The following is a 10,946-nucleotide window of genomic DNA, read 5'->3' on the forward strand; positions in this document are numbered from 1 at the left end:
GCAGAGGCCGGGGGCGGCGTCACCGTCTACATGGTCCCCGAACTGCCGAGGGATTCGACTGCCCCTAAGCCATCGGCGGACGAGGCGGGCGAGACAATGACGGCGCCAGCAGGGAACCGTTATCGCTTGGACTTGGCCCGATTCCATTGTTACCGGTCCTTGATCAAGTCTTTGGGGCCACGAGACGAGATATATTGGTGGTACGCAGCCGGTGCGGATGGGAAGACATCGAATGAACACCGAACCCGAGAGTATGGAAGCGTGGAGACCGACTCCAGAGTGACATTTTGACAGTGGTACCGCCCTGTTTGAAGGGAGAGTGGTGGTGGATGTGGCGGAGCACGTCGAAGTTTGGGAGGCGGACGACAGTGGCGGTGGTAGTTTCTACTCAGATGCCGCGAATCTTGAGGAATGTAGCCAATTATTGCATCAACGCTGCCATCGAGGCTGCCAAGCTTGGTAATGACCCCCGAGACGAGTATAGGTCAACGAACAAAGCGGCTGCCATTCTGGCTCTCGCCGCCATTGCAATGGGATGGTTAGTCAGGTTGATCATCAATGACGACGACTTCGTGGCCCGAAGAACAGTTGGATGGGCGACCGCCGGGCTAATTCGTTCCTGAACACAACCTCTCGAGAGATCTGCCTTACTTTCGACGGCGGCAGGGTGAGGAACCAGGGGCTGTTTATCTGGAGGTACATGGATAAGAGCTACATGAGCCGACTTTCTCTCAGCTCCTGGGTCGGACGAGCAGCAGCCGTCCTTTTTTACATACCGAGCAGCGTTGGGCGCTGCTATGAGAGAGATTCACGGTAAAAACATAGTAGTCAATCCGTCCTTCGAACCGCTTGTCATGGGGTTTCACACCTATCGGCTGGCAGTCGCAGTGCTCCCGCGCGGAGAGCAACTTATTCCACAAGCTTATGCATGCCCTGCCGATGCGTCCTGACATAACCGAGCACAGGACTGTCTTTACGTGGCCTATATTGGGCAAGATAATAATGTCATCCAGATTCAATCGTGCGGCAATATTCTCGCCGCCAATAAAGACTGGTCAAGTCCCCAGGAGGTCAGATTTACAACGGCGCGGTCCTATGATGGACCAGCGATTGCTTCCTTCGAGGGCAAAATCTGGGGCCGTCCACCGCGGTGGACAATCATTTTTACTACTCCGATTTGGACGACAGAAAGCAGTGGAAGACGTGGGTGGATTTCGGTGCTGCCAGGACAAGGTACACCCCTGCTCTTGTCGTTCAAGGGGACATGTCACCTTCCCTCTTCCTGGTCAATATCGCGTGGGGACTTCAGCAATTTTCGTTGAAAGGCAGCAGCCGGTTCTGTGATACTCTGGGTCCAATTCCTTTTAAACCCTGAACGCAGCGAGAAGCTATTTTGGGTGAAGTGGGGGGGAGTTTGTAGGGTGAAGCTATCCAGATGTGTGGGACCGCGCGGCCCCGCCCTAAGATTATAGACACATGCGGATGCTGATGAGGTGTCCCTGCAGCTCCAGATGCAATAAGATGAATGTGATCATTAAATAGAACGTTGCAATAATGATTAAAGCTCTTCAATCTACACTGGCCAGGTAATATGATATCGCATCCCACCCTGTGTTAGGCTCCTAAATTGATTCCCGTCCCTCCATTTATCCCACGAAGGAAATAGAAGCAATAATAAAATACGAGCTTAGTAGTTTACCATTCCTGAACCTCGCCAGTGTATAGTACGACCTTGCCACCGTACTTCTCCTTGGTTCCCTCTGTGATCACGCGCACCATACCACCGGTGGACTTCTCAATGGTATCCGGTGCCGATTCAATCCCCCAGCCCTTCGCGGCAGAGTTCCCCATGTCGGTCTGAACCCAGCCAGGATCCAGGACAAAAGTGTTGAGCCACTCATCTTCAGCGTTGATCCGAACTCCATACCAGGGGAGAATTGATTTGGAGGCGCCATATGAGGCACTAGGAACGGGTGGCTGGCGTCTAGGATGAGATTTAGTATCGATGCATAGACATTGTGATGTAGGTATCCTTACCCCAGCGCTCCGCCTCCAGATCCCATGATAGCAAAAACGGGCTTCATTGTCGACTTCCGAAGCAGATCACGCGTGGCCTGGTAGAGCGACACAACGCTCAATACGTTCACCTCGATGTGCTCGAGGATATCAGCCCGCTTGACATCCTTGACAAAGGGATACCCCTTGGCGATGCCAGCATTGGCAACGACGTAGTCGAGATGATCCACACCATGGTCGGTAGCCTGCTCGACGGCGTCGAAGGCAGACTGCTCGAAGCTGGCATCATACTTGACCACGATCACACGGCTGCCTTTGCCTGTGGATAGCTTGGCGAGTTCCTGGGCGGTTGCATGCCCGGGATCACGGACCGCAGCGACAACAATCTACGGGTGGTGCCTCGGGTCAGCCTCTAGCTCGTGTTGAGCGAAGTCGAAATTGAGAAAGAGGAACCCACGTAGTCCGGCTTTGCGACAAAGCCCTTCACGAGCCCAAGGCCCAACCCGCGATTAGCGCCGGTCACAAAAGCAACAGTCGGAGCCATGATAGACGATAAAGACGTGTAAAATTCAGGAGAGCAGACGGCAATTGGAGGGTGCGCGTCGGGTCGAACGAATTGATGTAGCTGGATGTCTACGCACAACAAGAATAGCTAGAATCGGCTGGTTTTCATATGTCTCCATGTCAGAGTAAAACACGATCATTGATTACCAATCCACAAATCTTGAGGGTTCCTTTTTGATTACAAATACAACAACTATGTTCCATGTTGGTGATGCTGGAAGCAAAGAACTACCCCGGTAACTTCGAAGGAGCCGAGAAGGCGGCCGGCGATAGCGTGGATTGGCGGGGAACGGAAAGCCGACATTGGCCTTCGGATAGTGAGGTCTACTGGACGCTGGCCTATCATCGGTGCATCCGAGGGTAGCGTATTGAAACTAAGATAAGGCAGGAAGTAGTCACATAATTCGATCGGCTCATGTTCCGCGAACGGAGAAAGGATGAGTAGATGCCTACCCCTGAGCCTATGCAACCATAGGGCTTTACGCAGTGTATGTAGCCATTAGTGCCCTCTTATGCTGCAAGTTGATTCGGCCCTCTTTCTCTTGCATACAGAGCGGTTTGCTTACATCTTTCCATCTACGATTCGTTGGACTCTACCGCTTGCCGTTCAGCTATGGATGAGATGCTCTGTAGTTAGTCATCAATGTTAGCCAAAGAGAGTACAGTACACAGCCTTCGTCAACTTCTTGATTGTAGGTTCGGTTCCACCAAGAAAAGGGGACCGAGTTAGAGTCTGGAATCCGTCTTAAATTGCTCACGCAGATCGGGAGGGTAATCATAATCATCAACTGCGTATATTGTTAGCACCAAAAGGCTATGCAGACGGATAGTAGAATTTCGATCTATAAAATTTCCCTCTTTCGCTGCCACTAATCTCCCGAGGTAATCATGTCACTGCACCAGAGATCCTACCAGAATTGGGAAGACCTTCCCAGGGATTGAGCGCCTTCCGCAGATACGACCTGTACGGCGGACAGCCAGGCCGCACGCTCGAGTTGTATGACACAGAGCGAGCCAGGGATGTTAATGCTAACTTGGACATGATCATTCCCGTCCCTGCCAAGGGAGGCAAGGGGGCGTGTGAGAGGGTGAGGCACTAACTGCGCAAGCGGTATTGAAGCCTATACCCTTAAGGATAGCGGAACGGGAAGAAGAGTTGATAAGAGAGAGGAAATACTTCTGTCTGTTTGGTTAAGCCTAAGGAAAACAGGAAATTATCAGAATCCAGAGACGTAGGACCTCCCCCTAGGCAATGATGGAGTGCCTGCGGGAATGAAAATGAGGTAGATTGCCAGAAGGAACTATGCACAGGAATGAACAGCACTGATTGATCCAACATGATGCACAGAATAAGCGGGAAATCATCAATGACGGACGAGATATTGTGAAACCGGCCTTGTCGTGGCTGATAAATCATATGCACCAAACACTATCATGACTAAATCCCTTATTGTGCCTCATGGAGCAAGGGGCTGTGTTATTCCGAGACCTGTCTATCACATTTTTTTGCAGATGGGGAGTATGCAAAGAATATTTCCATTCTGGGATGATTCCAATCTTGGATATACCTATCTCTCATACCTAGGTCTCATTTTTAGCCGCCTGACATCGCACGTACGGACATGTATATTCCAGAGCGATCCACTGTTTCTCTGCTTAACGAGGAAAAAGTAGGCGCGCGCAACCTTGTTAACAGAATGGAGGACTGGATAGAGAGGGGGATGGCAGTCACCACATCGAATGAAGAGTATGATTATACTACACCCAGCTATCTATCACATAACATGGATTTATGGACAAACGGAGCTGGAAAGTGAAAATATGTATCCATTAGTCTTTCCAAGTTTTCCAAAATGATGATTTTCGCTATATCGCAGGATTCGATTTCTATACTATGACTGCCCAATCATACCCTCCAGAACGGCCCCAAAGAAATCTGCCATTTTCTGAAATACCTCCAACGGGTCAAAATGGAGAGGTGGCCCTTGTCCTTGGCCAGAAACAGATCCTTCATGGTGGTCATACGTTCAAAAGCGTCCTGCTGTTCGCCCGGACTGGAAATATTATCCAGTTCCGGGATAATCATCATGACTAGCACGCCCTGGATCGTCTCCATCAGCTCCTTAGGCCGGAAGAGGGTGAGCTTGTGATAAGTTTGCAGAGTAATGCGGTCTCGGAAAGCAGGGTGGCCACGCTCCACAGCAGCACACAGGCTGGACCTTAGGCCATATCCTAAGCTTTTGGACACCTGAACTCTATTTATGGTGCCTGCATGAATGACTACATATGTTACATGAGAGGAGGCTACCTTTGCTTTAGCTTCACGCAGTCAACTGCAGGAGGTGGCACAAGTGCAGATGGTGCATATACTACTACCCAACTGATGCCATTCCCCGGTATAACACCATGATACATATTACGGTTGCATTGGGAAGTCTATGGCACAGATTCATGATATAAAATCATATATCACTCTGGCTTTTGAAGTTGTGTCCGCCTCAACTATCCATATGATTACCAAAACATCTAAACCCTATCAGTGCGTGCCACCTTCTCCAAATCAACTTAGTGAATCCTTCAGGTGCTAAAATTACTAGGCAGAGCTTATTAGACCCTGATCTTTCAATATGAGTTCCGTGTCTTTTACCATCGAGAACCAGAACCGAGCAATGCAACTATTCATGCGTTGGGCGACAAGTACGCGGGCTGACTTTGAATATGGGAAATCACACACATTCAATGTGCCAACTGGGCACTATAAGATCATGGCTCATGAAGGCGGAAAGATTTTTGATCTTAGACCTACCCAGTCCAGCTTTGAGGTGATGCCCGGCGATCAATATGATGTGATAAAGATAAACTTCTTTTCTCTCTCTCTCTCTCTTCCATGGTAAGGTCATCTAATCATATATTAAACGTCTAGCCTGCTGCCTGTGACCTCTAAAAAAAAAGCCACTGGAAGATTAGGCCACAACAATCAGACTACTTCTACAGCCTGATTGCTGGTCGGGCAAGATAAGGAGCCTAGAATTACAGCCATGGTTCACTCTTAGGGGCACAAGCATTTATGAGATAGAACCAGATTTCTTCATCGTTGAATGGATCTTATATTACGATACATGCACACATGGTAGCCCATCGACGTAGTCCATTAAGGAATCATGGAATTGCATCAGACTCAACACCAAAACCATGGTGTACTGTAATGAGCCCTAAGGCATTAATTAGAGCTCACAAAGAGTAGTTGATATGGCATTACTGCCAAAAGATATTCAGAATTAGTGGAGTTATTCACAGTTACAATATCAATGCCCCCATAAGTCATACTGCCTTATATCCAGTATCTGTAGTATCTACCATGATCAGTGGGTGACCGTGTACCAGCAGCAAGACTACTATTCAGACTTTGGATTAGATGCTGTATTAGAACATTTCAGCACACGCAAGCACTCACTGGACACAGCTCAGCCATCCCAGAAACTCAGAACTATCATGGCTAGTTGCTTCAGCGAGAGTTTATGTTGGCTACTAGACAGAGCAGAGTCCGATCTGGGACAATCCGGAGCCTTAGGAGGATGCGTTCTAGGTGAGATAGAACGCAGCTTGTATTCAATTATTCAACTAAACCAGTAAGGTGAAGATAACACAAAGTCACAGACCACGCAGAGTACCATGCTATGCGAGTAGCTTACAGTCATTCTCGAAAACGGCTTGACCAATACACAGTTGATAACTCTTTTCTGGACCCATATTGAGCGGGCTGTGTAAATCAAGCAGCGCAGTAAAATGCACCTTGTATGTTATTGTTACAGTACCTGGCCTTGTAAAATTAGCAGTGCTACATTAATCCTATGGAAACCCGTACTAGACACAAGCGAAAGTCCCACAGTGACTAGTTCCTAGAAGGTCCGCATGAGGCAGATAAGAATTCGGAGACTTGTACCCCGCAGAGGCAGTCAACGATGGTTGCCTGGCCGAATGCCCCTGAGTTGAAGGGGCCAAATGAAAGGCCTCCGTGCAGTGACACAGCAAAAGCTTTAACAACATTGGCTGCACACCCCGTGGGTCTTACAATATTCTGCCTGTTCTAAACCCTCTGTTAAACTGCCTATTTGACCATCTACTTTGGGCTATCCATTTCCAGACGGCGGTCGTTCTTAACGTAGGCGGTCTGAGAGTAGGTCCCAGGGTGTTATTTAAAACGCTTGCTGCATCACTGTACTTCGACAAATTACTACAAAGGCAGTAAACAGACATAGGTACAGGACGTATAGTCTCCTGGCACATATTCTCTTTCTACTAGATCCCGTGTCAAGACTTTCACAGCAGAGCCTTGGGGCACTTGAGACGGTCGGTGTCAACTACAGCCTCATCTCCGCAGGAACAGATCGTCATCTATAACTTCTTTGCGAGTGGAATATATTTCTCAAAAATACTCACTCCAATGACCTTGAACCTATTCATGTGTCCGTTTCTTAAAATCCCGTTTGAGCTCCGAGCGCTCATCATTGGACATGTGCTCTATACGCCGCTCAGCCCGCCTGTGACTTCGCTTCAGTCCGATGGAATCGAGTACAACGATCTTAGGTACAAGGCATGGGTTGGAAGAGGTAGCCAGCCTTATTATACGCAGCAGAGCGTGGCTAGCTCTTCAAGCTGTCTGTCTCTGCTTCTCACAAATCATCAAATTTCAACTGAGACTCGGGTGGTTCTTGGACGCATGAAAGTCGACTATATCCTTGACATTTCAGTCAAGGATGACTTGATTATCTTTCTAACATGGCTGTCGGTACCATGTCTCACAACCCACATATCGACCCTCTACGCGAATGTCCGTCTTTTTGGTCACATCATTGAGAAGCGCGCTGTCCGTAGCCAGCTCGGCGATGGCGGCCGGCTAGGCTTCCACTGGTCATTCTATGCTGCATTAGAGCGGTTTCTCCGCTATGGTCCTGTCGGAGAAAAAAGACGCAAAGAGGAAGATGAGTCATCTGAATATCGTCAGACCACGCAGGAATTTGAGGACCGCGGGATGCTGATCGACACACTTGTTCTCGATTTCCAGTCTGCGGAACTAGAGCTTGCCTTCCCACCAGAAGATGTCACATACAAGCATTGGTGGAGGCGGCATTGGGGTCGCGATCGGGGAGACCAAAGCGAAATCTCAGAGAAATTGTCATCGTATACAACGCGCCCGGAGTGGCTCTGTGAATATCTGCAGGGCTGGATATGCGGTCTTCTTCACATGAGTTATCATACCTCCAAATTCGGACAACCTATATATGAGCATATTGGGACTATCCAAATGCTTGTTGATGGACAACTACATTACGAATTTGATCTAGCAGCTTGGCTAGCTCGCCTACGGTTTACCGATCCAGGTGATACGATGGGTCATTTACCCACAAATGAGAGAGAGTCTGGATTTTGGAAATGGAAAAAAGAGACATGGCTAAGAAGGGAGGCCCAAGGGTTCCCCGTGATGAAACAGCCATGGGATGATGAATTAGGACCAAGAGAGATTGAAGAATCTATAGTTTGAAATCGGGGAGGATCGACGGTAGTCTGATAAGCCAAACAGCTCGAGAGCGGCGTTAGTGCTGGCAGGAATAGGAGGATGAGGCCGCCCTGTTAATATGATTCGTAAAGACACACTATCAGCTTCCATGGAATTATATTGTACGCACTGTGTAAATCTTACGTAGCAGGATACGGCAGCATACAAGGTGCATTTTCCTGCGCCGCTTGATCTACACAGCCCGCTCAATATGGGTCCGGAAAAGAGTTATCAGGTGTGTATTGGTCAAGCCGTTTTCGATAATGACTGTAGATCGAAGCAAGACTTCGATGAAAATACCGTCCGGATATCCCTACTTCCAGGACGTTGTAGGACTTAATAATGCTGAAAGGATTCCTGTTACTGGTCCAAGACTGAATGTAGTTGGTCTATATCTTGGTCTATTTGACTAACGAGTCTCAATATACAGCAAAAAAGAAAAAAGACTAGCGCCGCAGTAGAACGTGCTTCATCAAGACAACAACAAATCTGGATAATCGGTTGCCTTAACCGTTATTGGACCCCACGCTTACAGGGCAGCCAAAGCGAGGCAGACGGCAACGACAGCGCCGAAGATGGAGCCCGAGAGACCGTTGGCAGAGTTGCTAAGGTTGGTAGAAGACGAAGGAGAGGAAGAGCTGCCGGTGGAGGAAGAAGACTGGCCAGAGGCACCGGAGCCAGAAGAGCCGGAGGAGCCAGAGGAAGAGGACCCAGAAGAGGAGCCGGAGATGGCGCTGCTAGAGGGACGGGCCGACGAGGAGGAGTTCCAAGAGCCGGCATAGGAGCCGTTGTAGGAGCCACCGGGTCCCTTGCCGACGGTGAAGGTGGGCTTAGCAGCGCCAGCGGCGCCAGACGAAGCGGCAGCGGATCCGCTGCTCACAGTGGTAGTGAAACCGGAGGCCTTGCCGCCAGCAACGGAGGAAGCCGAGGGGGCAGGAGTGGAGGAAGCGGCAGCGGAGGACGAAGAAGCGGAGCAAGACAGGTCAAAGAGAGGAGTGGTGCTCAGAGTGCTGCCGACGATACCGAAGCTGGGGTTAGGGGTAACCGGGTTGGCATCCTGGAGGATGTACCACCAGGTGTTGGTCTTGCCGAACAGGGGGCATCCCACCTCGTCCCAGTAAGTCTTGGCGTTGGCCAGGTTAGCGACGGCGAGGTTCTCGGTTTTGCCGCTGACGGGCCAGCCAGTCTCCGTAATCCAGACCTCCTTGCCCTTGGCGACCGCCTGAGTCTTGGCCACAGAATCGTCGAAAAGAGCCTTGGCATCGGAGATGGAGTTGGCCATGGTGTTCTGGAAGTACGGGTAGCCGTCGAAACCGAGCCAGTCGCAGGCATCAATCACAGCCGAGTTGGAACCATTGACCCAGGCGGTCCAGGTATCGACGTGGCCGATGGGGGCACCGCTCAGTTTGGTGCCAGCAATGGTGGAACGGACCTGGTTGATGTACGAGACGAGCTCATCAGGGTTGATGCCGAGGCCAGCGTTGGCCTTGACACCGTCGACCGAGTTACGGTACAGATCCTCACTGCCGACCGAGATACCGACAACCAGCTTGGCCAAATCATCTCCGTAAGCGGCAATGGCGGACTTGAGGGCGGCGATTTCGTTGGCGAAGTTTCCACCAGAAGCCCACAGACCGAGCAGAAGGGAGGTTTCCTCGGCGACGGCGGCAGGGATAGCAGAAATGGGCGTGTTGGGGGTGCCTCCTTGCTGGTTGGAGGGTCAGTCTCTAAATGGTCTGACCATACAACATGCATGACAACTTACAATCATGGTGTACAAGCGGGCACTGGTGAAGCCGGAAGTGCCCACCAGGTTCTTGGCCGTCGAGAATTCGGACTGGAAGTCAGACTGGGACTTGGCGCTGCCATCCGACTTGGTACTGCCATAGTTGAAACCCTGGTGAGCGGCCTCGGAGGTAGCGAGCGCCAGAGCAAGGGCAACGAGCCGTGCGAAGTGCATCTTGAAGGTTCGGAAAAAAGAATGTGTGTAGAAAAGAAGATGCAGACGTTGATTAAAGAGCGTAGATATGTCAAAATCAAAGAATGAAGAATGGACTCAGAGGCACAGAATGAATGAAATGAACATTGGACGTCAAAGACAAAGATCCAAGTTCGAGTAGCAGATGAGAAGAAGAAGAAGAGAGAGACGATAGAGAGAGATGGACAGTGGAAAAAGAAGAAGATTCCATAAATAACGAAGCAGGTCTAGACTCTGGGTCGGGTTGACCTATCCACCTGGGCCTAAGTGGGTCGGGGCCACGTTGGCTCGCATAAGTCAGGGCTTGTCCCGGAACTAGAACACTACTATTAACACTAAAGATAGCATTGCCGGATATGAAATGCATGGATTTAATTGCTCCGAATACAATAATGTGTGTGCCTGGTGGATAGGCATAAAAATTTCAGAGAGGAACCATGGAAAGGCACAAAGGTCTTGAGAGGAGTGCCTTAATTCCCTCAGTCCAATAGTGGATAAGAGGAGGCAGTGGCTGAGGGGACTACCAATCAGCAAAGATGTGGCAAAGGGAGTCGTTATGTAAATGGCTTAGTGCGATGGATATTGTATCCACTAGTGGGGCATCGAGCATCGTTCTACAAATGAAATTGGGCGGGGTTGTCTTGCAATCTTCCCTGTCCTGACCTTGAGACACTTCTCAGCCAAATCAATAGTCCCCTTCAAGTCTCTAGCAAGACGAAATGACGACATTTAAAAATAGCAATAATCGGTCCCAAGTAGGACGATATGTCATCGTGAATTTGACACCAGATCTAGAATTAGAATTAGATGCCTTGAGTGGGAGCCCCTGAT

General features: G+C 49.7%; 4 protein-coding genes across 4 annotated transcripts; 2 read left to right on the plus strand and 2 right to left on the minus strand.

The window, feature by feature from the left end:
• Positions 1 to 30: 30 nt before the first annotated feature.
• Aud_002334 (uncharacterized protein) lies at positions 31 to 623 on the plus strand (the record flags this gene model as incomplete). The annotated part of the gene is made up of 3 exons (XM_043287306.1): positions 31 to 251; positions 295 to 377; positions 418 to 623. The coding sequence occupies 3 exons, from the start codon at positions 31 to 33 to the stop codon at positions 621 to 623; spliced, it is 510 nt and encodes a 169-aa protein (XP_043143241.1).
• A 1,072-nt stretch (positions 624 to 1,695) lies between these two features.
• Aud_002335 (uncharacterized protein) lies at positions 1,696 to 2,560 on the minus strand (the record flags this gene model as incomplete). Its single annotated transcript, XM_043287307.1, has 3 exons — positions 1,696 to 1,984; positions 2,038 to 2,402; positions 2,474 to 2,560. 3 exons carry the CDS (start codon positions 2,558 to 2,560, stop codon positions 1,696 to 1,698), a joined length of 741 nt encoding a protein of 246 aa, XP_043143242.1.
• A 4,464-nt stretch (positions 2,561 to 7,024) lies between these two features.
• Aud_002336 (uncharacterized protein) lies at positions 7,025 to 8,122 on the plus strand (the record flags this gene model as incomplete). Its single annotated transcript, XM_043287308.1, has 1 exon — positions 7,025 to 8,122. One exon carries the CDS (start codon positions 7,025 to 7,027, stop codon positions 8,120 to 8,122), a length of 1,098 nt encoding a protein of 365 aa, XP_043143243.1.
• A 544-nt stretch (positions 8,123 to 8,666) lies between these two features.
• bgt2 (GPI-anchored beta-1,3-endoglucanase EglC) lies at positions 8,667 to 10,097 on the minus strand (the record flags this gene model as incomplete). Its single annotated transcript, XM_043287309.1, has 2 exons — positions 8,667 to 9,845; positions 9,903 to 10,097. The coding sequence occupies 2 exons, from the start codon at positions 10,095 to 10,097 to the stop codon at positions 8,667 to 8,669; spliced, it is 1,374 nt and encodes a 457-aa protein (XP_043143244.1).
• Between the last annotated feature and the right edge of the window lie 849 nt (positions 10,098 to 10,946).

This window comes from Aspergillus udagawae, assembly GCF_001078395.1.
Source record: "Aspergillus udagawae IFM 46973 DNA, scaffold_2, whole genome shotgun sequence".
NCBI lineage: Eukaryota > Fungi > Ascomycota > Eurotiomycetes > Eurotiales > Aspergillaceae > Aspergillus > Aspergillus udagawae.